Source organism: Ceratotherium simum, chromosome 22 (genome assembly GCF_057802395.1).
Source record: "Ceratotherium simum simum isolate JZ-2026a chromosome 22, ASM5780239v1, whole genome shotgun sequence".
NCBI classification, from domain to species: domain Eukaryota; kingdom Metazoa; phylum Chordata; class Mammalia; order Perissodactyla; family Rhinocerotidae; genus Ceratotherium; species Ceratotherium simum.
The window spans coordinates 23,173,215-23,201,074 of record NC_141921.1 but is presented as its reverse complement, the minus strand read 5'-3'; the positions used below and the strand labels follow the sequence as shown (position 1 = coordinate 23,201,074).

Genomic DNA, 27,860 nt, shown 5'->3' with positions numbered 1-27,860 from the left:
TTCATATCCTGTGCCATTTTTTTTTTTTTTAAGGGAAAGATTCACCCTGAGGTAACATCTATTGCCAATCTTCCATTTTTTTTTCCTCCCCAAAGCCACAGTGCATGGTTGTATATCCTAGTTGTAAGTCCTTATAGTTCTTCTATGTGAGCCTCCACCACAGCATGGCAATTGACAGACAGGTGGTGTGGTTCTGAGACCGGAAAACGAACCCAAGCTGTCTAAGCGATGAAAGTGCTGAATTTTAACCACTAGGCTGTCAGTCTTCTGCCCATTTTTTGATCGGATTGTTTGTTTTTTTGTTGTTGAGTTGTATGAGTTCTTTATATATTTTAGGAAATTAACCCTTTTTGGATATATGATTTGCACATATTTTCTCCCAATTGGTGGGTTGTCTTTTCCTTTTGTTCATGGTTTCCTTTGCCTTGCAGAAGCTTCTTATTCTGATGTAGTCCCATTTGTTTATTTTTCCTTTTGTTTCCTTTGCCTGAGTAGACATGGTATTTGAAAAGATGCTGCTAAGATCGATGTCAAAGAGTGTGCTGCTTCTATTTTCTTCTAGGAGTTTTATAGTTTCAGATCTTACATTCAAGCATTTAATCCATTTTGAGTTAATTTTTGTGTATGGTGTAAGATAATGGTCTACTTTCATTCTTTTGCATTTGGCTGTCCAGTTTTCCCAGCACCATTTATTGAAGAGACTTTTCTTTCTCCATTGTATGTTCTTGGCTGCTCTGTCAAAGATTAGCTATTCATAGATGTGTGGTTTTATGTCTGGGCCTTGGATTCTGTTCCGTTGATCTATATGTCTGTTTTTGTGCCAGTACCATACTGTTTTGATTACTATAGCTTTGTAGTATATTTTGAAGTCAGAGATTGTGATGCCTCCAGCTTTGTTCTTTTTTCTCAGGATTGCTTTGGCTATTCGAGGTCTTTTGTTCCATATATATTTTAGGATCTTGGTTCTATTTCTGTGAAGAATGTCATTGAGATTCTGATTGGGATTGCATTGAATCTGTAGATTGCTTTAGGTAATATGGACATTTTAACTATATTTATTCTTCCAGTCCATGAGCATGGAATATCTTTCTATTTCTTTATGTCTTCTTCGATTTCTTTCAATAATGTCATATAGTTTTCAGTGTATAGGTCTGTCACCTCCTTGATTAAGTTTATTCCTAGATATTTTATTCTTTTTGTTGTGATTGTAAATGGGATTGTATTCTTGACTTCTCTTTCTGCTAGTTTGTTATTAGTGTACAGAAATGCAACTGATTTTTGTAAGTTGATTTTGTACCCTGGAACTTAGCTATAGTTGTTATTATTTCCAATAGTTTTCTGGTGGATTCTTTCCGATTTTCTATATATAGAATCATGTCATCAACAAACATCAAGAGTTTCACTTCTTCCTTTCCAATTTGGATACCTTTTATTTCTTTTTTCCAATTTGGATACCTTTTATTTCTTTTTCCTGCCTAATTGCTCTGGCCAAAACCTCCAGTACTGTGTTGAACAGGAGTGCTGAGAGTGGGCACCCTTGTCCTCTTCCTGTTCTCAGAGGGATGGCTTTCAGTTTTTCACCATTAAGGATGATGTTGGCTGTGGGTGTGTCATATATGGCCTTTATTATGTTGAGGTACTTTCCCTCTGTACCCATTTTATTGAAAGTTTTTATCATAAATGGATGTTGGATCTGGTCAAATGCTTTCTCTGCATCTGTTGAGATGATCAGGTGGTTTTTATTTCTCATTTTGTTAATGTGGTGTATCACATTGATTGATTTGTGGATGTCGAACCATTCCTGTGTCCCTGGTATAAATCTCACTTGATCACGGTGTATGATCCTTTTAATGTATTGCTGTGTTCGATTTGCCAACATTTTGTTGAGGATTTTTGCATCTGTGTTCATCAGCGATATTGGCATGTCATTTTCCTTCTTTTGAGTTCTCCTTGTCTGCTTTTGGTATCAGGATAATGTTGGCCTCATAGAATGAGTTAGGAAGCGTTCTGTCTTCTTTGATTTTTTGGAATACTTTGAGAAGGGTAGGTATTAAATCTCCTTTAATGTTTGGTAGAATTCTCCAGAGAAGCCATCTGGTCCTGGACTTTTGTTTTTTGGGAGGTTTTTGATTACTGTTTCAATCTCTTTACTCGTGATTGGTCTATTTAGATTCTCTATTTCTTCTTGATTCAGTTTTGGGAGGTTGTTTGAGACTAAGAATTGATCCATTTCTTCTGAGTTATCTAATTTGTTGGCATATAGTTTTTCATAGTGTTCTCTTATAATCCTTTGTATTTCTGTGGTATCTGTTGTAATTTCTTCTCTTTCATTTTTAATTTTATTTATTTGAGCCTTCTCTTTTTTTTTCTTAGTGAGTCTGGCTAAAGGTTTGTCAGTTTTGTTTATCTTCTCAAAGAACCAGCTCTTAGTTTCATTGATCCTTTCTATTCTTTTTTTAGTCTCTATTTCATTTATTTTTGCTCTAATTTTTATTATTTCCCTCCTTCTGCTGACTTTGAGCTTTGTTCTTCTTTTTCTAGTTCTGTTGGGTGTAGTTTAAGGTTGCTTATTTGAGATTTTTATTCTTTGTTGAGGTTGTCCTGTATTGCTATAAATTTCCCTCTTAGCACTGCTTTTGCTCCATCCCATAAGAGTTGGTATGTTGTGTTTTCAGTTTCATTTGTCTGCAGGTATATTTTTATTTCTCCTTTGATTCTTTCATTGATCCATTGGTTGTTCAGGAGCATGTTGTTTAGTCTCCACATATTTGTGACTTTCCAAGCCTTTTTCTTGTAGTTGATTTCTAATTTTATAGCATTGTGGTTGGAAAAGATGCTTGAGATGATTTCAATCTTAAATTTATTGAGGCTTGTCTTTTTTTCCCAGCATAAGGTCTGTCTTTGAGAATGTGCCCTGTGCACTTGAGAAGAATGTGTATTCTGCTGATTTTGGATGGAATGTTCTGTATATATATAGTAAGTCCATCTGGTCTAGTTTTTCATTTAGTTCCACTATTTCCTTGTTGACCTTCTGTCTGGATGATCTATCCATTGATGTAAGTGGGGTGTTGAAGTCCCCTACTATTATTGTGTTGCTGTCAGTTTCTCCCGTTTGGTCTGTTAATAGTTGCTTTATATACTTTGGTGCTCCTGCGTTAGGTGCATATATATTCATAAGTTATGTCCTCTTGGTGGAATGTCCCTTTTATCATTATATATTGCCCCTCTTTGTCTCTCATTGTCTTTTTTATCTTGAAGTCTGCTTTGTCAGATATAAGTATGACAACACCTGCTTTCTTTTGCTTGTTAATTTGCTTGGAGTATCATCTTCCATCCCTCCACTCTGAGCCTGTGTTTGTGTTTAGAGCTGAGATGTGTTGCCTGGAGGCAGCGTATTGTTGGGTCTTGTTTTTTAATCCATGCAGCCACTCTGTGTCTTTTGATTGGAGAATTCAATCCATTTACATTTAGAGTGATTACTGATATATAAGGGGTTAATCCTGCCATTTTTATCTCTTGTTTTCCAGTTGTATATTTCCATTATTTCTTCTCCCTTGTATTTCTGACTGCCATTTCAGTTTGGTGGTTTTCTGTGATGGTTTTCTCATTTTTCTCTTTATTTATGATTTGTGGCTTTACTCTGATTTTTTTAGTGGTTACCATGAGGTTTGTATAAAAGATCTCATAGATGCGATAGTCCATTTTCTGATAGCCTCTTATCTCCATTAGCCTAAGCAGGTTCCACCCCTTCCCTCTTCCCCTTCTGCATAATTTTTGTCACAAATTGTTCTTTTTTGTCTTGTGAGTTTGTGACTGAATTGAAGTGTTTATAGTTTTTTTGTTTTAGTTTTTTAAATTAAATTTAATTTTTTTATTGATGTGATAATAGTTTACAACATTGTGAAATTTCAGTTGTACACCATTACTTGTTTGTCACCATAGAAATGTGCCCCTCACCCTTTGTGCCTACCCCCCAACCCCCTTCCCCTCTGGTAACCACCAAACTGTTCTCTCTATCGATGTGTTAGTTTATCTTCCACATATGAGTGAAATCATGCGGTGTCTGTCTTTCTTTGTCTGGCTTATTTCGTTTAACATAATACTCTCCAGGTCCATCCATGTTGTTGCAGATGGGACGATTTTGTCTGTTTTTATGGCTGAGTAATATTCCATTGTATATATATATATACCACATCTTCTTTATCCAGTCATCTGTCAGTGGACACTTGGGTTGCTTCCACTTCTTGGCTATAGTGAATAATGCTGCAATAAACAAAGGGGTGCATAAGCCTCTTTGCATTGTTGATTTCAAGTTCTTGGGATAAATACCCAGTAGTGGGATAGCTGGATCATAAGGTATTTCTGTTTTTAGTTTTTTGAGGAATCTCCATACTGTTTTCCACAGAGGCTGCACCAGTTTGCATTCCCACCAGCAGTGAATGAGGGTTCCGTTTTCTCCACAACCTCTCCAACATTTGTTAATTTTTGTCTGGGTGATTATAGCCATTCTAATGGGTATAAGGTGATATCTTAGTGTAGTTTTGATTTGCATTTCCCTGATGATTAGTGATGTTGAACATCTTTTCATGTGCCTATTGGCTATCTGTATATCATCTTTGGAAAAATGTCTGTTCATATCCTCTGCCCATTTTTTGATCATGTTTTTTTGTTCGGTTGTGTGAGTTCTTTATGTATTATGGAAATTAACCCCTTGTCAGATATATGAGTTGTAAATACTTTCTCCCCGCTGGTGGGTTATCTTTTCATTTTGATCCTAGTTTCCTTTGCCTTGTAGAAGCTCTTTAGTCTGATGAAGTCCCACTTGTTTATTTTGCTTTTGTTTCCCTTGTCCGAGCAGTCATGGAATTCGAAAAGATCCCTCTAACACCAATGTCAAAGAGTGTACTGGCTACATTTTCTTCTAGGAGTTTTATAGTTTCAGGTCTTACCTTCAAGTCTTAGTTCCATTTTGAGTTAATTTTTGTGTAGGGCGAAAGGTAATGGTCTACTTTCATTCTTTTGCATATGGCTGTCCAATTTTCCCAGCACCGTTTATTGAAGAGACTTTCCTTTCTCCATTGTATGGTCTTAGCTCCTTTGTCGAAGTTTAGCTGTCCGGTTTTATTTCTGGGCTTTTAATTCTGTTCCATTGATCTGTATGTCTGTTTTTGTACCAGTACCTTGCTGTTTTGATTATTGTAGCTTTGTAGTATATTTTGAAGTCAGGGATAGTGATGCCTCCAGCTTTGTTTGTTTTTTCTTAGGATTGCTTTAGCTATTTGGGGTCTTTTGTTGCTCCATATGAAATTTAGTATTCTTTGTTCTATTTCCGTGAAGAATGTCATTGGGATTCTGATTGGGATTACATTGAATCTGTAGATTGCTAATTTAGGTAGTATGGACATTTTAACTATGTTTATTCTTCCAGTCCATGTGCATGGGATATCTTTCCATTTCTTTACATCATCATTGATTTCTTTCAGTAATGTCTTATAGTTTTCATTGTATAGGTCTTTCACCTCCTTGGTTAAGTTTATTCCTAGATATTTTATTCTTTTTGTTGCAATTGTACATAGTTTTGGTGTGTGTGTGTGAGGAAGATTAGCCCTGAGATAACATCCAATGCCAATCCTCTCTTTTTGCTGACGAAGACTGGCCCCTAACATCTGTGCCTATCTTCCTCTACTTTATATGGGACACCACCACAGCATGGCTTGACAAACGGTGCGTCCGTCTGCACCTGGGATCCAAACCTGCGAACTCTGGGCTGCTGCAGCGGAGTGCAAAAACTTAACTGGTAGCCACCGGGCCAGCCCCTATATAGTTATTTTTGATGCTTTCTTTCCCTTTGTCTTTTATAATTATTTACTAGCCTATTCTGATATCGAGCTGCAGTATTCTGATTCCATCCATCTATCTCCTTGCTGAAGAGGAGTCTCCTTTTGTAAACCTTTGCTTTTTAGTTTCAGTTGGGAGGGCTCCTTTCAACATTTCTTGTAAGGCAGGCCCAGTAGAGATGAACTCCCTCAGCTTTTGTTTATCTGAGAAAGCTTTTATATCTCCATCATATCTGAAGGATAGTTTTGCTGGATAGAGTATTCTTGGCTGAAAGTTTCTGTCTTTCACTATTTTGAATATATCATTCCATTGTCTCCTAGCCTGTAAGGTTTCTGCTGAGAAATCTGCAGAAAGCCTGATAGAAGTTCATTGGTAGGTTATTTTCTTCTGCTTTGTTGCCCTTAATATTTTTTCTTTGTCATTGACTTTTGACACTTTTAATATTATGTGCCTTGGAGAATGTGTTTTTGCATGATGTAATTAGGAGTTCTATTGGTTTCGTGTACTTGTAAGTCCAGTTCCTTCCCCAGATTTGGGACGTTCTCAGCTATTATGTCTTTGAACAAGTTCCTTGCTCCTTCCTCCCTCTCTTCTCTTTCTGAAATACTTATAGTCCTTATGTTGCTTTTCCTAATTGAGTTGGATATTTCTCAAAGAATTTCTTCATTTTTTAAAAATTTTATTTCTCTCTCTTCCTCCACCTGTAGCATTTCTGTATTTCTATCCTCTAAATCACTAATTCTGTCCTCCATAATGTCTACTCTATTTTTTATGGTTTCTAGATTATTTTTTCCATCATTCATTGTTCTTCATATCCAGAATTTGTTTGGTTTTTTTTTTTTTTTAGAGTTTCAGTCTCTTTGGTGAAGTATTCCTTCTGCTCATTAATTTTACTCCTGAGCTCATTGAACTGCCTTTCTGAGTTTTCTTGTAACTTGTTGGGTTTCTTTATGAATTTTGAATTCTCTGTCATTTAGATTGTAAATTTCTGTGACTTTAGTATTAGTCCTTGGAGACTTGTCATTTTCCTTCTGCTCTTAAGTGTTACTGTAGTTCTTCAAGGTGTTTGATGAATTGATCCTTTGCTACTGCATTTGTGGTAGTATCAGGTCACAGATTCTCCCTGCCACCACTAGGGGGGAGGGTGCAGGCACTGTGTTTTCTGACTTTGTCCCATCTGCTCTAAGTTGTGTTTGCAGGGCTGTTTGCACGCTGGCCGCAGCTGCTTGATGGGTCACACACACATGTGCAGGCAAGGCCTCTGTGCTCCATCAGTGGGTCGGTCTCTTGTGGGCAGGAGCGCTGTGATTGGCAGCAGACTGGCTAGGCTCCTGCACTAGGTAGGAGGGAAGGGGCACTTTCTTTCCTGTGTGAGCCAGCTCTGTGCTCCCTGGAGGTTTGGCTGAGCTGCTGCTCTTAGTGGATGGGGCTTCTTCACAGGGGCTGAGCCACCACCACTCCGTTGGGAGTGTTCCCATGGGTGCGGCCACTACAGCACAGTGGGCGCTCCCATGGGCTGGACTACCACTCTGAAAGCATTCATGTGTAGGCCCAGCTGCCCCTGCCTCCTCTTATAATTGCACCGGCTGCTGTGTGAGGACCCGTGACCTGGATTGCTGCCACCGGGGAGGGGGAGGGGTCCTTTCATCTAGTTCCTCTGCTTCTCTGGGATCCAGTCCACCCACCTTCAGATGTATGGCTGCATGGATCTCTCAGGCATCCTATTGTGCTGTGTAGGGAATCCTCTGTTGGTTAATGAATGTCCATTTAGTTGTAACTTAGATGGGAGAGACACAGGGAACAACTTACTCTGCCATGATGCTGATGTCACTCCAGTTGTATTTTACTGAATAATAATAAATTGTCTCTTAGAGATATTTCACTGACAAAACAATGCTAATTTAAGCTTTTATTTCAAATGAACCAAGATTATCTCATTTTTATGCTTATTGTTTATTTTTGCATTCTTTGGAGTTTGTGTTTTCTTTTCTTTTTATTCTTTGTTCCTTTATATGAGAGAAAAGCAACCTCAGATAATTGTTAGACACCTATGACTTCTAAAGTTGAAATAATAATTGATATTAGTTTATTTCTGAAAATTATGCTTTGATTAAAAACAAAAACGTGTGAGAGGAATTAAGTAATATATTGGCAGTGAAAGTAACTACCAGCTCTTTCACAGTGTTCATTTATGTGGTTATTGGATTCTTTAGTTGATGGTTGTACCTTAAAATGAAATGATTCTTGGGTATAGTATACAAGTATCAGTTTTCCACTAAAGCAAGGACCAAGAGGGAGGACAGGGAGTAAAAGTTCACTTGGCATCATGAAATTTACTCTCATTATCAAACACAAATATTGTACCTAAATTGCTTGAGATACCTTTCATTCTCCTTTCATGAAATCTAACAACCTACCTGCATTTAACCCATGTACTCCTTTCATTCTTTTACAAAGGAAGTTTATGTACTGATCACATCCCCTGTTGCACAAAGATTTTCCTTCTGTATTCTTTAGTTATTCTTTTTATTGGATCCTGTCCATGAGCAAACTATAAGATGTAATATTCTCCATCTTAAAAAAAAAAATCTTTCCAAAAAATAAAAAACCAACAAAGAAAACAAAACAAAGTCAAAAAAACTCTTGACTCCAGATTTTAGTTGAGTTTCTGCTCATTTTCTTTAATTTAGAGCAAAACCCCTCTGAAGAGTTGTCTATGTTTAAGGTTCCCAAGTTCTCTCCTCTCAGTCTCTATTGAGATCATCCCACTGCAGCTTGTACACTTATTTTCCCATGATATAGCAGCTCTTGTCAAGTTAGAAGTTCATTTCAGCTTTGCCAATATTAATAAATTTATTTATTATCTCAGCAGCATTCATTATGGTTGGTCATTCCTTCCTTGTTGAAATATTTCCTTCTCTTAGCTTCTATGACATCAGTCACCTAGTTTTCCTCCTCCCTCATTGGCTGTTCCGTCTTAGTCTCTTTTCTTGATTCCTTCCTTTCTACCAGATTTCTAAATGTTGAAGTATCTCAGGACTCTCAACTCTCTTCAGTCTGTAGTAAATAAACTCACTAGGTGATCTTTATCTAGTCCCATTAATTTTAAGTACCATCTCTTTATTGATGAGTCCCTATGTCATTTCTCGGCCAAAGTCTCCTCTTTAACTCCTCTTTAATATATCCACTTCCTTCTTGATATCTCTAAAGATTTAATAAGGTTCTCAAAATTAACAGGTCTAAAACCACATTATTAATCCTACCCCTTTCAGTTTGTTCCTCCCTTAGCATTCCCATCTCCAGAAATGGCACTCTGTTGTGTTGTCCTTGACTTCTTTCATTTCCAGCTTCTCTTATATCGGGAAATGCCTCTACCTTCAAAATGTACCCAAATCTGACTACTCCTTCTCATATCCACTATTACTATCCTGGTCTTAGCCACCAGTTTTTGCTTGGATTATCGCAGTAGCCTCCTAACTGGTCTTCCTGCTTCTGTTCTTCGCTCCCTGTAACATTTAACAGCCTTAAAGTAGTCATACAGAAGCTAGGGTCATCCTTATAAAATATAAATCATGTTCATCCCTCATCAGGATCTTTTAGTGACTTCCTTTCACACTTAAATATGTTGCTTTTTTTTTTTATGGTCTGCATATTCCTAATAGACCTATCCTTTGGCTTTTTTCTTTTCTCATTTTTTAGCACCTCTTGCTCATTCAGTTCCAGCCATACAGTCCTTGCTTATCCTCAGATATGCCAAGCATGTTCACAGTATCTAAAAGCTAAGAATCTTTCATGAGCAATTTGTGCTTCTAAGTGTTTCACTAGTTACTGTGATTCCTAAATATAATATGTCGTGTTTTGTTCTGTAGATCTAGGCTCTGAGAAACAGAAGGTGTTTCTTTTGTTTGATTATATGGGTCACAAGGATGAGTAGAATTCTGTTCCATTGAATTACATATAATACAGCTGGCACTTACATTTTAACCTCATAAGATTTTATGCAGCCTACAAATTCGTGTGATAACTAGCAAAATTGCAAATTCAAATTATATGCTTTGTTACAAATTGCCATCTCTGAAAAAGCTTTAAATCTTGAGTGCAGTCTCAAATAAGGATAAAGAAATTTTTTTCAATTGACAATAGATGAATGTGCTTCAAAACTCAAAGATACAAAAGGGTATACTTTGAAAAGTTAGTGTTTCTGTCTTCCAGCCACCCAAATCTGGTTTTCATAGAAAAATCAATGAAAAATGTGTAAACAATTATACATAAACATAAATTTTTAAAAATACAGTCGTGATAGCATAATATATGTAGGTATATTCTTCCTCACGTAGATATTTTTACTTAATTGACCTTGGAAACTCATATAAAGCTGCCTCATTCTTTTTAACAACTATGTAATATTCCATTGTGGGTTATATACTGTAATTAGTTTAGCCTCACTGATGAACAGGTAGGCTGTTTCCAGTCTTTGCTGCTATAAATGTTCTTTTTCATAGATGTTTTGTGAGATTATATCTATAGGATAAATTCTTAGAAGTTGAATTGCTGGGTCAAGAGGTATGTGTATTTCAAGTATCATAAATATTGCCTGGTTGCTCTTTATTAGGCTTGTACCAGTTTATACTCTGACTGATAGATATTATTTGACTACAGGGGTTGGCAAACTTTTTTTCTGTTATGGGCCAAATATCTTATATATAGTAAATATAGTAACGTTTTACTATTAAATAATATATCGATACATTAAATATAAATATTTATATTTACTATTAAAATTTAAAATTTTAATATTAAAAATAGATATATAAAAATATATTAAATATAAATAAATAGTAAATATCTTAGGTTTTGCAGCTCACATATGGTGTATGTCACAAACTCTTCTTTGTATACTTTTTGGTCTTGGGCCATATTCTGACAGCTTTGGCCTATGGCGTCACTGCCAAGCTGTTATCAAAACCTTTTGTCATTAGCAATCTGCTATGTGAACATGGTATCTCATTGCATTATTAATTTGCATTTCATTTGTGAGCAAAGTTCAACCTTAGTGTTTCCTTTCCTGTGAAATATTTGTTCGAATCCTTTGCTTTTATATATGTATTTGGTTGTTTGTATCTTTATTGAACGATAAGAGTCTGACCTTTTTTTGTTAGGGAAGTTACCATTTGTGATATAAAGTGCAGTAAAATCTTTTTAACCAGTTTATCCTTAATCTTTTTGTTTGGTTTGTGTTTTCTTCTCTTTAGGAATTTTTTAGTCACATTTGATCTTTTAGTCTTTTATCAATAAATTGGTCTTTTATTCTGGATTTTGTGTCATCCTTAGAAAGGCTTTTCCCCACTTTGACTTAAAAATAATTTTTCCATGGTTTTTAGTATTAGTGTTTTATTTTTTATATTTAATCCTTAAATACCTCTGGGTATTATTTTGGTGTGAGTTAGGGATCCAGTTTTTCCAAGTGGCTACCCTTTCCTCCCAATACCATATCCTGAATTTAAACATAGAGATTTGAAAGTTTTTTGCAATATTACTGTTTAGTACAGTCATGCGTCACTTAATGATGGAATTTGTTCTGAGGAATGCATCAACACAATTTTCTTGCTGTATGAACATCGTAGAGTATACTTGCACAAACCTAGATGGTATAGCTTACTACACACCTAGGCTATATGATACTAATCTTATGGGACCCCCATCGTATATGTGGTCTGTTGTTGACCAAAATGTTGTTATGCAGCACATGACTGTATTGACTTCTCATATACATGAAATGCATATTCCTCCATTCACGGAACAATTACTGAGCACATGTTATGTGGTCGGGTACTAAGGATAAACTGTTGTATAGAGAAGGCCCTAACTCTGACCTTTAGTTGCTTACAGTCTGGTAGATTTATCACACTATATGTATGTGTGTGTTTTAACATTCTGCTTCTTTATTTCTATTTTCTGCCTAACCTTCTATTATTATGAGAATTTTCAAATAAATGGAACAATTGAAAGAACAGTATGATGAATATCTATAATATTGTGCATGCTCTTTCATCTCCCCCTGCTTCTCTCTCTGTGGTATGCCATGTGAAAGTAAGTTGTAGATATTCCTAAGATTTTAGCATCTGTTGTTTGAATTGATTATTATTTAGTTAAGTAAAAATGGTGATTTTCTAATATTATTTTTTTTCCTCTATTTGTTTTTTTTTAGTTCTGCGAGGAGGGGGAATCATAGCTATCTTTGTCATCATTTTATCCCTAGATTCTAGCACAGTGCTTACCAGAGAGTGGTTTCACAATAAATATGTGCTGAATGAATGAGTGAGTACTTTAAGCAGTGGGGAGCTGTTGAAGGATTTCAAGGGAAGGTATAATATGAAGTGATTTATGGTTTAGAAAGATAATTCTGATGTCTTTATGGAGGAGGGCAACTTGAGGAAAGCTTTCATTTGGGCCCTGTATCAGGTAGGACTTCATTACAAGTACTCCAATGCAAATTAACTTAAACAAAAAGAGGAGTTTATCCTGGGTCATGGAATCCAGGGAATGATTTGAAGAACTAACCACTTGAAGGCTTCAGGAACAAATAAAAACAAGACTGTTTGTGACTGATATTTTCACTAATAATCTTCCCTCTGTGTTTTTATCAGTTCCAGTTTGTCTGCTTTTGGACCAGTTAAATGCGATTTGGGGGTAGGGTTTGTAAGAATATAGTTGCCTTCTAGATAGCCATATGGATTGAGTTGCTGCACTGTTAACAGGAAGAGATGTGGAGTGTTGGAATGGTACCAAGTAGAGGAGATGGATTGAAAGGTAGTAAGTAGTACAGTTGACAGAATTTGTCCAGGGGGGAGGAGAATTAGAGTGGTTCTCTTTTCTGTCTTGAGCAAACTGATAGCTTGGTGATACTGTTAAACAAGTAGTGGAAATACAAGAAGAGTATGCTTGGAATGGGAACCTGATGAGTTTGGTTTTAGAGGTACTAAGTTGGAGGTCCCTAGAGGGCCTGTAAGAGCTCGTTGAATACAAATAAACATCTGAATCTTGGAAGAAAGGTCTAAGCTAAAGTGCTTAGGAAGTCAACAGCAAAAGTCAAGGCTATGGTGGTGAATAAAATAGTCTGGGTGTATAAAATGAGAAGAGAACTGGAATATTGAGCACATAAACAGAGGAAGAGGAGTATGAAATAAATCAATATACTTATTAGAAAGGTAGGAAGAAATATAGTGTCAAAGAAACCAAAAGAATTTTACGTGGAGGGATATGCCACGTAAGGATTGAAAAAATCAATTGGATTTGACCATTAGGAGATATTGATGATCTTAGTGAAAGCAGTTCCAATTAGAAATTGGGAACCAGATTGCATTAAGTTCAAAGGATTAATGATTGGGAGATGAAGTAGAAACAAACCAATGTAGACTTTTTTTTAGAAGTTTGACTGTGAAGGAAAGGTGAATGAGGGCAGGAGAAAAAAAATACAGGGCTGAGAGATTTTTTTGTTTTGGAATGGGCGAGACTTGAGCATGTAGTTTTGAATAGTAAACAGTTTTTTAATTTATTCCAGCTTGGATAAATTTTATTTTTATGTTTAAATATTTACCATTGTAAACATTAACTGCTATTAAGTGTTTATTAGAGTTAGTACGGAGAAATTGGGACTCAGACCAGAGACCTGGGTTCTAATTTCAGCTCCCCAGAATAATCACTACAATAATTATCACTTTTATATTCACTTCTACGTATCAGTCACTATGTTAGTAGGCCGTTTATACATACTATCATTAATCCTCACCACAAGTTAATCTCCAAGGTGAGTATTATACTGTTTTACAGATAAAGAAACCTGAAAGTTTACTTCTCAGGATCACATAGATTTTTAGTGATCAAGCTGTGATTCCAACACAGAGCTGTCTGATTCTGAAGTTGGTACTCTTTTTTCTATATCACATTGTCTTCTTTTCTAACCTAAAATAGTTTCTCAAGCTTTAGGTCCCTGTTTCCCTATCTGTCAGATAGGGATAGTCGTATCTGTCACACCTATATCAATAAGTGCTAGTTGAATACTGTGGTACTATTATCTATATTCTGTTTGAAAAGAAAAAAATATATATTTGGTTAAATACCAGACAGGCCTTATTAATGTGGTCATCTTTAGCACTATCATTTGTCTAAACAGTATTTTACTTTTTAAGGTGGTGGTATCATGGATACAGAAATGTCTGAAGATATAGACCACAACTTAACTCCTACCCTTGACAGCATCTCTTATGGAATGCCGAATCAAACAGGATCTGAAAATTCATTGCTGGATGAAGATGATTATTTTTTGAACTCTGGGGATCTTGCAGGAATTCCAGTCGTTGGTAGTGACAATGAGGATGAACAGGATTTTAGTTCAAAGGACAATCTTGTTTCTTCAGTTCATACTGATGATAGCTTGGAAGTAGAGAGAAGAGTCACACAGCATGAATCAGACAATGAAAATGAAATACAGATTCAAAATAAATTAAAAAAAGACTTTCCTAAACAGTTTGATCAGGTTTCTGTCTTTAAATCAATACGGAAAGATTTTAGTCTAGTGAGAGAAAACAGCAAAGAGACATTTTCTGGAAAGGAGAAAAATAGAGACCTAACTTATCATGAACGTGAAAAACGGTTGGATAAACCCCATAAAGAGTTGGATTCAAGGTTGAAAAGCAGTTTTTTTGATAAAGCAGGTAATAATTGTTGGAATAGAGCCATAAAACACAATAAATAACAACGTACTGATAATATAGCTTTTATTACTTCTGATACTAAGCGAAGTATGAACAGTTAAATTCATTGTAAGCTTGTCATTTTTCTTTTATCCTTGTTCTTTGCAGAGTGACTGAATTTCTCCCAGTAACTTTTGGTAATGGTATAAATGGTTGAAAAATAGCTCTAAACCTCATTTCTCCCTCCCCTGGTTGCAATATTTTGATGAGAAGGCAAGATACTCGAATCACCTGTTCATTTTCTTTGGTTGAACATTGGAACCTGAAGTTGGATTAACTTCTTTGTGCTGTAAGCACTAATTCAAACTGCTGTCCCACCAATTAGTCCAAATAGGGAGGGTTTTTCATTTTGATAACATTTCTATTTTATGTTTTAGAAATTTCTTGAGGCTCTTCTTGAGCCTCTTTGACCAGTATACCCTATACTTTATCTCCAGTTTCATTCTTGAATATATTATGTATTTTCATATTTCTCTGCCTCCTTTTCCTCCTGCTGTTCCATTTGCCTGCATGTCATTTTCTCTCTTTGTATATATGCCTGCAAAAGTACTTCTTATCCAACAGTGCCTAACTCATAAACCTCTTCTACTCTGTAGTCATCCCTAACCTCTCTACATCATGAATAAATTGTTTCCTTATCTATATTTCCATAGCATTTTGTTCATACATCATTATTTACAGTACTTATCATACAGTATTATAATTTTCTATTTGTTTTGCCTTGCTTACTAAGATAGGAGTTTATTGAGGGCCAGATGGTATCTTATTCATCTTTGTATTTTTGAGACCTAACCTGATGCAGTGAAAATAGTAATATGTCAATAAATGTTCAGTAGATGTGAAGGAAAGCAGGGTGTAATATACCAACCCTTATATTTCTTTTGACAATGCTAGGAAAAATATGGTAGAAAGAACAAATCAGTATTGTTCAAAAGAACAATTAATTTAAGTATCCATTATGTACAAGGCTGTACAAGGGTATACTATATTTTTCAATGTATATTATTAAATATATATTTTCAATATCCCTATGGGGATAAATTATGAGGGTACTTATTCTCAGGAGACATAATGTTAAGAAGTGGAAGGGAAAAGACAAGACAAGTAGTAGGAGTGTCAGTGACCAGTTGAATAGCATAAGACTTAATTTATAATTACAGACAGTGGTAGAAGAGTTTGTCATAAGGCAGTATAAGAAGATTTCTTTCAAATAACTGAAACAGTCTGTTTGGGGTATTCTTAGAAGAGAGATGATTTTTAACTCAGTGGACAGGGAAGGTTTTATAGAGGAGAGGTGAGGTCCTCTCTTATAGAGGAGAGGTGAATTTCGAACTGAGCTGAGTCAGGAAGACCATAAAGATTAGGATAAATAGAGGGGACTTGGAATGATGTAAGCAGAAATGAGGAAGAACAAATACAAGTAATTTTCAGAGCATAGTAAATAAAGTAACCACTTTATTTAGGTTGAGCAAGGAAAAGTGTGAGGTGAGGCTAAAAGTTAGGTGGGGCCAGATTGTTTGTTTTGAGTGAAACTAACTTTTGGGTATTTTTTGGGACCCATTTCACTCTAATGAACATCTTTGTTGGAAAAGAGAGGTGGTTATCAAATGATAGCTTTTTAGGTCACTCTTTATAATATTTGTTATTCATATACATGTGTTTTTTTTTTTTTTTTTTTTTTTTTCTTTCAATAGCTAATCAAGTTGAAGAAACATTACATACCCATTTACCACAAACCCCAGAAACAAACTTTAGGGTAAGTTTTCAGTGTGTATGTAGATTGCTGTAACTGTGGCAAGTGTCAAAGTTTTCTTTATGTCATTTTCTAAACTGTGACTCTATGTGTTAGGTGGAGTGCTGATTTTTATTTACTTTATTATTTGGTTAAGGACATCTTTGGAGATGTCCTAAGAACTCTCAGCTCTTAGATTCTTCATTTGTATTTGATATTTAGACATATATCACATTTGCTTTTAGGCCTAGGGACTCTAATGAATGTCCATAGAGTTCTTCATTTCCAATAGCTTTTCTTTGGGTGTTAAACCTGAAGAGGAATAATTTTTAAATCTGAATATTTATTAATCCTTTATATTGTGTTTTAGGATTCCAGCTATCCATTTGCCAATAAAGAATCCATTGGTTCGGAACTGGGGAATTCCTTTGCATCAAATATTAGAATTAAAGAAGAACCTTTGGATGATGAGTATGACAAAGCAATGGCACCACAGCAGGGACTACTAGACAAAATTAAAGATGAACCTGACAATGCTCAAGTAAACATTTCGCCTTTTTTTCCCCCCTTCTTTTTGTTCCACACATGAGTTATTCATTTGAGAGAGGAAGTTCTTGATTGAGACGTAAAGTAGTTTGTTGACAGGGTGAGGAGACTCACCCTGTGTACTCACCCTGTGTAGATGAAGATTGAGGGATTTTGAATTATCTTGTGAGAATAAAGTTGAGGAGTCACCAAGAGTTATATGAAACTTTTCCTGACTTGTAATTAAGGCTTTTAATTCACTTTGTTCCTTAATACCACTGTTCTGTGATTTTTTACAATTTCAGTGCAGGATTAGGGAAAGTGTGAGTCTTCAAGGATTTGAGATTGATTCAGTAGACATGGCTGAAGTTTTATGGTGATTTATGAGTTTATAGTGTGCTTGAGTTTATATAAGATAATAAGCTTTTTGTAGTTACTGCTAATAAAGTACAGGCTTTGTATGGATTTAAGTGTTTTTCAGGAGGGATTAATGGACAAGTTATCTTTGGAAGGGTTAACTGATTGAAGAACCAGTTCATTGGATTAGTGTGTAGATGGTAACAGAGGCTTTGATGGATGATAAAGGATTCCAAATTTGAGTAATAAGTGTAAGGATAGAGCTCTGCTATTTCAAGGTTGCTCTGGAGGTAAAAGTCATAGAGATCCTGTAACTGTGAAGTCTGGAAGTCAGCAAAGTTATCCATGCAGTTAATGACATTGCAGTGGTTGGAATGGAAGAAAAAAGTTATATCAGGTGCTGTAATCATTTTGGAATGTAGGAAAGGGATCCAAAGGATGAGTACACAAAGGTAGCAATTATTTAAGGGTGGTCTGTGTTTCATACAGATAGCATGAATTCAGAAGCTGAGAAGTAAAAAATAGCATTAATTAGCTGTTTCTCTGAAATGACATTTGATCTGGAGAAAGCTTACCTTTCTATATCTTTCTATCATATTAGGAGAGTTGAGAATGTGAGATTTCTGTGGAAGAGATTTTTTTCATTCAGATGTCTCTGGGCAGGGTTTATCAACCTCGACACTGTTGACATCTTGGATCAGATAATTCTTTGTTGTGAGGGGCTATTCTGTGCATTGTAGGATGTTTAACAGCAACCTTGGCCTCTACTTACTAGATGCCAGTAGCACCCCCCTCTCCCTCCCACTCCACCAGTGTCTCCAGACATTGCCAAATGTCCCCTGAGGGGCAAACATCTGCTATTGAGAACCACTGTTTTAGAGTAAGGAGATGGAAAAATAGGTGATTTATAATTTTATTTATTTTTCCCCCCAAAGACCTGGTAGATAGGTGTACGTCATAGCTGCACATCCTTCTAGTTGCTGTACGTGGGACATGACCTCAGCATGGCCGGAGAAGCGGTGTGTCGGTGCGCGCCCGGGATCCGAACCCGGGCCGCCAGCAGCGGAGCACGTGCACTCAACCGCTAAGCCACGGGGCCAGCCCAAAATAGGTGATTTATAGATGTAGGTGATTTATATGAGTCAGATCAATATTCAGTTAAGCGAGAATTCCATGGTGCCCGGTGGAAGGTAGCTGTGTAGGGTAGAGATGATAAAACTGTAGGAGTTGGATAGGTATGAGTGTGGTGGCTACAAAGAAGGAAATGATAGAGAAGGAATATGAAAATATTTGAATAGATGGTAGATTGAAAGCATGTTAACTGAAGCAGGCAAAATGGAGATCTTGGTATTCAAATTGGGGGTAAAGAAATGTCCTGACACCTAGGAAAAGTTCATGGGGCAGTATGTGGCTCAGAAGATCACAACCATGTCTGTATACAGGGCAGATCTCCTGTCTTTTTACATGCCACAGTGTGGACATGGGAATCATAAGAAATCATAATGCTGGCAGGATACCAAAGGCATCACTTGTTCTCCGTACATGACGCAGTGACACTTTCCTTGGGATGAAAAGGTAGTTATAGCAAAGACCAAATACATTGGGGGAAGATGGCCTCAGGAAGGGTTATTTGTATTACTGTTTTGAAAACAATCAGAGCTTCCAGTGGCTGGAGAATGCCAATAGGATGGAACTGTTAGGACACAGAAACACCTACAGTTTTATACACTATTCAAAGTAATACTGGGTTATAAAATGGCGAATATGAAGTTTTGTAATGATTATGGGGAAGAGCCTTCCCCAAAGGCTCACCATCTGATTGATTGGACTCTTGAGAACTAAGCAGGGCTGTGTGTAGGTCCTGGGCATAAGGTCCAGAAGCATTTTTTACCCTTATCCCACAATAAGGCAGTCCTAGGGTGTGAGTGGGTGAAGCTAGGTTTTCTCTGAGAAGTCCTCTCTGTTATCAGCTATACCAATCCTGTAGGATCAGACAGCTGATAATTCTTCTAGAAATCCCTCATGGGGCTTCATGTTAAACTATAAATACCTGGTTCTTTCTTTCCTTTTTCCTCCCCTTCCCCTCCTCTCGCCTCCCTTCCCCCTTCCTCTCCTCTTCTCCTTCTCTCTCCTTTCTTGTCCTGTTCTTTTAGGTATTTCTCCCCTGTGACCGCTGGAAGTCTGTATTCCTTGCTGTTCAATAATGTCTAATGCTTTATCACGCTTATTCATTTCCCACAGACTGGAAAAGGGAGTTCCAACGTTTTATTTTCTTAGTCTCTACAACAGTACTATAACCTAACTCTCATAAAATACTGATAGATTTAACAGTTGTGGTCAGCCTTTACTTTTGACCATCAATTAGTAGTAGTAATTTTCTCATGGTTTAAGAAGATTATAGCTTTAGCTCATTGCACCTTGTCAAAACTCCCTTGGCTTTTCTCTTTGCGTAACTTGTAGATTTGCTTTCAGCTCACTTCCTAATTCTCCTTTTTACATAATTCATTTTGGTCTTAATTTCTTTACCTTCCCATTTAAATCACTAATGTGCTGAAATGTATGTATATATATTTAACTACTTCTACTCATTTGCTCTAGATTATTTCTTCAGTTATGATTTTCTGGGTTCGCCAGTTGTCATCCTCCTGCCTCTGTTACTAGCATAACATCATTTGGCTTCCCAGTTTCTTCATTCAAATTCTGTTGCATGTTACTATAATATTTTTTGTAGTGTTTTTACAGTTTCAGATGCTTTTATGTGTACTGTGTTGTTTCATCCTCCTATATAAGAAGGCCAGAGTAGATGATATTAACTCCATTTGTAGATGAGGGAGCTGAAGTTCATGGAGGTTAATTACTCAAGGCCGCATGGTCAGGAAAGAGCCCATCTAGGGCCATAATCAAGGTTATGTTATTATTAGTCTACCAAATTTCTATAAATAAAAGTTGTTGAATTTAAAAAAATACCTAGAGAAGGTTTTAAAATAGAAACTTTAAAGAGCCAGAGACTTTGTTTTTCCCTTTTCCCTTTTTCTATAGGTTCTAAAAGCTGGAAATTAGTAAATATTACTGAATCATGAATTTTTTCTTTTCTTTTTGCTCGTGATAAAAGGGGAGCTAATCTGTAATCTCTCATTGAAGTAAATAGATTAGGATGGGAAAGCAAATTAATTAATTGTCACAGTAGTGGGTCATACAGTCTTGGAAAATAGAATGCAGTTATTAAATATTGGGGCTTGTTTTTAGCCATGCCAAGTTAACTTGGCTATAGGAACTGGGTTCTTCATTTTTAAAATACTGATATGGACCTTCCTTTATAATAAACAAAGAAGGTAAAGGTATTGGTAAAGGATTTCTTAAATTTTGTTTTGACACCTGTTTTTCTGCTTCTGAAAGATTTTGGGTCATCAGCTTTTTGCTTCTCAAGTTATTAGTCATTGATTTGTTATTAAATATTTATAAAATTTGTCATTGTTGGGGGGATACTAACAAACATGATTCTGCCTTGAAGGCATTGTGGGGTGTACAAGCAGAGTACTTAAGATGTATGCTTTATTTTACTATATTATGTAAGTAATATGTACTTGAGGCTTCAGGGATGTATCAGAAGTTTGGAATCACTGTCACAGACAGTAAGAGAGCTGACTGGAGGCCATTCAAGTATGCCAGTGAGACTATATAGATGTATCGATGCCAGAAGACATCTCATGTAATTCATTATGCATTTCTTACAATAGATACTCTCTTGATCATGGTAAGGAAATACCTACTTCAGATCAATAACAATCATTGAATTTAAAAGTAAAATGATGGAAACCTGTTAATAATTACTAAAAGAACACAAAATACTGATGTCAGCCTTATTATTTAACTCTTGTTGGATTTTCAACCTAATACATGTTAAAGAAATTAGAAGAAATAATGGAAAAGGGGAGACAAAATTATCATCGTTTGCTGGTGAGAATTAATAGAATTCATGAAAGTTTAGTGGAGTAGCTAGTTGAATTTTAGTTATATAAAAGATAGAAATATTTCTGTAAATCATTTGTTTCCCAGTTAGATAATGTGGTGAAAAGATATGCTATGCCTTACAGCAAAGCGACTAAAAAGTTCTTATATCAGATAAAAGACAACTTGAATGAATGGAGAGACTTTTTAAAAAATGTATAAGATGTCAGTTATTCCTAAATTAAGATATAATTTTGATTCAATTCTGATGAAAATATCAATAGGTTCTGATGTTTTGAAGAAGAATACATAGGCATGCAAACATGCACGTGTTACACATAGGTTCTAAAAAATAGAGAGGTTGATAGTGGCAAACTCTATTAAATGGTTAAACATCCCACAATTATTTTCATTAGGATGGTGTGATATCATATGATTAGTCAGGCTGATAATGATATAGAGTAGATTGCCACAAAAGAGACAGTTTTTAATGAATTTGATATGTTAATGGTGAATGGAAAGATTTCACCAGCTATTCAGAGAAAGATAAAGAAAAATGCCCATTGTATATCAAAATGAATAAATCTCAGACAGATTAAAGCAGGAGTTGGCAAATTAGCAGCAGCACACCAAATTCAGCCTGCCCTCTGTATTTCTGTTTTATTTTTGTTTTTCTGCTCACTGTTTTTGTAAATAAAGTTTTATTGGATCATTGCCACCTTCATTCATTTACATAACTATGGGTGCTTTTGCTCTACTAGGGCAGAGTTGAGTAGTTGTGATAGTATGGCCTGCAGAGTAGAAAATATTTAGTATCTGGCCCTTTGCAGATAAAGTTTGCTGACCTCTGATTAAAGGACTGTATTATAAACAATGAAACCACTTTCTTAGTATTTTGTTGTAGAGGTAGAATGTTGTAAGAAATGGAAGGAATCACAGAGGTAAAAACTGTCAGATTTTTGGCATAAAAATGGAAACTTCAGTACATAAAAATGAATTCAAAGTACATATTGAGGAAATGTTGATAACAGATGCTACAGAGAGTTAATATTGTTACATTATAATGCTTTTTTGTAAGTGGATATTAAAAAAAGAATTGCAAAATGAAACAACAGTGGGAAAAGACTTTTAAATGACTTTTTTCACAAATTGCTAGAATAAATATAATTAAGAAGTTTTTTTTAAACAATCTGTCATTGTGTGTCAAGAACTTTTACTATGTACCTTTTTACCTAGTAATTCCACTTTAAGGATCTTTTCCATAGGAGATAATCCCAACTATGCGAGTATGTGTATTCACAAAGATGTTCATCATGGCATTACTGATAATAGCAAATGTGTGGAAACAAATGGACCAACATTGGGTTGTGGTTCTAAATCTCAATGCCTTGTAATGGCCATCAAATTGCAGACTGAGGCCAAGGGAAAAATCAGTAATACTGATCCTGTCTTTATTCATTTAAAGTTTTGGTATATTGTTTGTCATAGAGTTTTGCATTTTTGATTTTTAAAAATTGCATTAAAGTATTATTTATCTTGATTACTGAGATTTTTGATGCCTTAATTTTATGCCTGAGGCAAGTGCCTCTCTTACCTCACCCCAGTATTACCCCTGTGTAATCTGATATGTCTATTAAATAATATCTATCAGTATTTCTTAAACTTGACTAATGTACAGACACTTCTCACCACCAAAAAGAGAGTATGATGGAGTAGCCTGAGAACTCCAACAGTAAGAAGTCTAGAGGTCTTGCTGTGTTTTGTAAGTTTCAGTGTAATAAACAATGAATTAAAAGTTAAATCTACCACTTAGGGGTTTCACAATGCAATAATAAAAGCAAATAACAGCAAATAAAAGCAAAAAACAGCACTGAAAACTTATAGTATAACTCAGTTATATGTGGTTATTCAGGACTCAAATATGTTTACATTCACTAAAAAAAAAAAACCACTGAAATAAGGACAGTTTATATTCTTTTAGAGTTCTCAGACTCCCTAGAGTACATCAGTAGACCTCAGGAATTCTTGGACTCCAAGTTACAAAACACTGATATTTAGCCACTAGAAATTATTTTGGAGTAATATGTAATAATATGCAAATGTTCAATTGATTCAGTGATCAAAAAATCATTTTATAAGAATGGTACATTCAGTATAATTACAACTGTATAGAGAAATAAAACCTCTGAATACAAGAGGGGAAAAGACTGGAAAGACATATACCAAAAGAATAACAGTGGTTGTTTTGGGGTTATGGAAATGTGATTAGAATTTTTTTCTTATTTCTACTTGTCTAAATTTTGTATAGTGAGTGTGTATTACTTTTATAATAGATAAATAGCAACTTAAACTACTGTAATAATATTAAGAATTTTAAAAAATTATTTGTAAATATCTAGTAGTGCTACAGGCTAATTAGATAGCTAACTTTCATTTTATGCCTCTTACTCTCTCAGCATATACAAACATATTATACCCTTATTGTAATGATAGTTTGCTTGCTATAATTTCTTATTAGTGTTAATGTAGTAAATATTTTCCACCCCTATGTAGCCATAGTAAAATGTCTTGAACGTCTGGGTTTTTAAAGATACATTGTATTTATTTTCTCTACATATTTATTTATTTGTTTTCTTTTTTAAAGGAGTATAGTCATGGCCAACAGCAAAAAACTCAAGAGGGGGAACTGAAAATTAGTGCTGTGTTTTCAGTCAGTGGCAGTCCTCTTGGTAAGAAAAAGAACTGAATAAATTAATCATGTTTATTTATTCTGACCAGTATGAGTGAGAGGAAGTATCTACTTGTATTAGTAAACTAGGCAGTTCTCTCTGCCCATTTAGAATAACTTTAATTGTATATTGCATAATTAGTGTTGGGTTTCAAGACTAGTTCTAGAAGAGAAAGAAAGGATGCACACTTAAAATTCATGGTAAAAAGTAAAACATTTTTTCTTTCAATTTTTTTTTTAAGCTCCACAGTTGACTACTGGCTTTCAGCCTTCACTGGCATCATCTGGCATGAATAAAATGCTTCCTTCAGTTCCAGCCACAGCTGTTCGAGTTTCCTGTTCTGGTTGTAAAAAAATCCTCCAGAAGGGGCAAACTGCTTATCAGAGGAAAGGGTCCACTCAGCTCTTCTGCTCCACACTGTGCCTCACTGGATATACAGTTCCACCTGCCCGCCCACTGCCTCCTCCCACCAAGAAAACTTGTTCAAGTTGCTCAAAGTATAGCAGAATTCTAAATTATCTTCTTTGTTGATTTCCTTTCTTTTAAGATACTTTGTTCTTATCTGCGTATTGTTTAATTTTCTACATTTCCATGTTTTTTGAGAAATATCAGATTATTTTGTACCAACATGCTGTTGCTGCTTTCAGTCTTTCTGGATGCTAGGTGCTCAGCTTTCTTTTAACTTTAATAATGTGCCTTTTGTATATTAAGAGATGTTTTTGAAACCAACCTTTGTATTCTTGTTAGTTGAGATGCTTTATAAAACAAGAACTACACCATTTAGGGGTAGACCACAATATTTTATCTTGTAACTCTAGGTAATAAATACTTAAATCCAACAAATATTTAAAGTTATGTTTCCTATTATGTAATTGGAATTCATTTAATACTTTTTAACTTTAAAAGGATTCTAGTATATATATTTTTATCTTCACAATATCTCTTAAGTACCTCAGATGTTCCATTTCAGTGTTTAACAAAAAAAATATAACCTTAGACATGTCAATACAAGGATTACAGAATTAGTAATAAGGTCATCCTGATGTATTTGAGGAATATGAACTAATTTTGGCTAATTTTGGAGGGTGGTTGTTAGAAACTAAGTCCAGAAAAAGATGGATAATGCTCTTGTTCTGAAACACTTTGACCTCTATTATTAAACTACTCAAACCCCTGGTTTATAAGTTTAGATATTTGTGTTTAGTTCCTTCCATGGATTGTGCCCTTTCTCTGTCTGGCAAGGGGAAAAGATGCTCCCTCTTCTGGTTCAGTTGGAAAAAGGCATATAGATAAGAGACTTAAAAGAAATTTGAATGTAGTTAGAAGTTTTTCTAGAAGTTAGTTATATGCACATCCTTTCATGTTTCAAGTTTAATTTAGCAATAATCGACTTCTTTATACTGTTTGTTTTATGAAAGATGCTTTTAAAAATGAGTGCTTACATGCCATATGTCTAATTTCTATATTCTGGTATATTCATCATCAGATTCTAAGATTAAATCAACATGAAAATTATAATTTTTATAGGTTTTTTTTTTCTGTTGTCTATTTTGCCATGAAATAATTTCACATAACTTCTTTTTATACTTCATTATTTAATTCTTACTTTAGGGATCAGCACTTTCTAAAATTTCAGAGGTATTTCTCCTTTCATAATAATAGTCATAGATACTTCTTTCAAAGGTTTATCAGTGGATTTCAAAATGACCATAGAAAACTCACAGAAGTTTTAAAATGTGTGCCCTCTTTCTGTGTTTTTAAATTCTTGTCCGTACATGTGATTCTTTTCATCTAATTTTATTATATCCCTTTGGTCTCTAGTATTTGCCTAGCATTATCTGGAGATAGGTCATTTTTACCTATGTGTCATATTTTATCGCTGTCTTGATTTTATGAAATTCAATTATTCTCTAAGATTACGTTTTCTTCTTTTGTTATGTTTGGTCTTGTTCATAAATTTTCCATTTTTTCAACCTGTCATTCCTTGACTCTCAACTGTTCTGCTTCTTCATTCACTTACTCTGGTACCCTTTTCTTATCCTTTGTTCTTTTCCATTCACCCCTTTCTGTTCTTCACTCAGGGACTCCTTACCTGCCTTATCGCCTCGGCTTTTTCTTCTGCATTTTCTGTCTGTCTTTTCCCGTTTTCTCATTTTACAGCATACCTTTTTCTCTTGTTGCTCAGTCCTCAACCACTAATCGTTCTGGTTTTCCTTGTGCTCTATTTCACTTTCTGAACTATTCTTTCATCTCCTTTTCACCGTTTTACCTTTCCTTCCCCTTTTTTCCTCTTATTTACACAGTCATGGCAAGAGTTTGGGATAGTCTGGTTTATCTGATTATAAAATTGTTGAATTTGATTGTACCTTATATGTAAGGAAATTAGATTTAAAGAAGTTAGAGATTTGCTCAGTATCACATAGCTGGTTAATTTTGGCACGTGCATTTTTTCCCCCAGATAGTCCATATAGTCAAACAGGTTTAAATTGTAAGTCAATCCCTATAAGAAAAATTTCAATTTAATTTTAGTAAGTGGAGATAGAAAAGATTTTTTTGCTGAGGAAGACTGGTCCTGGGCTAACATCCATGCCCATCTTCCTCTACTTTATATAGGACGCCGCCACAGCATGGCTAAACAAGCAGTGCGTCGGTGCGCGCCCGGGATCCTAACCGGTGAACCCCCGGCTGCCGCAGCGGAGCGCGGGCACTTAACCACTTGCCCCACCGGGCCAGCCCCTAACGATATGTTTTTAAAAATCTATTTCAAATCCTACATAAAAGAGATAATTACCCTCCAGGTAATTTTTAATACTGTTAGATTAGATTTCTTGATATAATGGCACTCAAAGAAGTAACCATTTAAGAATTGTCTGTGCCATCTCTGAATTTTACTATCTGGAGTAAGATTGCTCCTTCTCATTCTGCATAAAATGTAATCTACTACAATAAGATGTAATGTAATTGGACGCTAAGCATACTGAGAGCAATGAGAAATACCTACTTTTATACTTCCATTGCCTTGTTCCATGCTACTCCCCATCCCTTATCTACTTAACCTTCTAGGAAACTCCTACTTAAGGTCCAGCTAAAGTGTCACCTTCTTTTGGGTAGCTTTTCATGTCACATACTGTCTGAAATAATTGTTTCTTCATTTCTATTTCTATAGTACATTATACATATCTGTGTCAAAATTATTATACTTTTATATTTTAAGAATGCTTCTGTTATGGTATTTTATATATCGTTTATCTGTCTGTCCCAACACACTGTGAGCTCCTTGAGTGCATGCTTGTACCACACCTTGACACAGGGTTTAGTTAGTGCCTGTCTCAATATGACTGCTCAGTAAATACTTATATAAATGAAATACATTAAAACCTAATGAAAAGTAACTGTAAAGGCAAAAAATAAAATGCAGGAAGTAGAGTAGTCTGAAGCTACTAAGTATAGAAGATGAAGTAAGGAGTTATGTATTAGAGCATAGCACAATATCAGGTATTCCTTGTGATGATTCGCATTATCTTTTATTGAAGCAGAGATATTTGTAATCTTTTTTAAAAAGTCCTCATTAGTATAATCTGGTTAAGATGCAGGAATGAATATAACACAGTTTATTTACTATTATGTGAGTGTGTACCCATGGGAGAGAGACACTGTTTAGAAATTTTCATCGAGGTATTTTTAAAAATTGGTTTTTAAAATGGTTTCCACATAAACTATCTGATAAACAACTATGTAGGAAGACTGATTTGGGGGTGGGATAAGGCATGGAGTGGTAGGGAGCCTTAATCATTAGGGTTTTAATCTTCATGCCTTTGCTACTAGGGCTTACAAATAAATTATTTAGATAGGGAAATGTTCGATTTTATATAGCCATGCTAGAATATACACTGTGTAGTTCAAAATGTATTTTTACTTTTAAAAGATAGTGGTTTTTAAAATTTTCTAGTATAATATTATTTTTAAAGAATATTTTGA

At 35.3% G+C, this 27,860-nt stretch overlaps 1 protein-coding gene across 11 annotated transcripts in view; it reads left to right on the top strand.

Moving 5' to 3' along the window:
• Positions 1–27,860, top strand: part of ZMYM4 (zinc finger MYM-type containing 4) — a 150,084-nt gene that overhangs the window by 81,380 nt on the left and 40,844 nt on the right. For 7 of the 11 annotated variants that reach the window (XM_087446305.1, XM_004425932.3, XM_087446304.1 and 4 more), the window contains 5 exons: positions 14,028–14,552; positions 16,286–16,347; positions 16,694–16,864; positions 23,798–23,882; positions 24,124–24,379. In XM_087446305.1, the coding sequence (XP_087302431.1) occupies positions 14,039–14,552; positions 16,286–16,347; positions 16,694–16,864; positions 23,798–23,882; positions 24,124–24,379 (1,088 nt within the window). In that variant the 5' untranslated portion in view covers positions 14,028–14,038. Of the gene's footprint in view, positions 1–12,046; positions 12,157–14,027; positions 14,553–16,285; positions 16,348–16,693; positions 16,865–23,797; positions 23,883–24,123; positions 24,380–27,860 lie in introns of all 11 variants that reach the window. The other 4 variants (XM_087446300.1, XM_087446299.1, XM_087446308.1 and 1 more) reach the window with 2 other exon arrangements.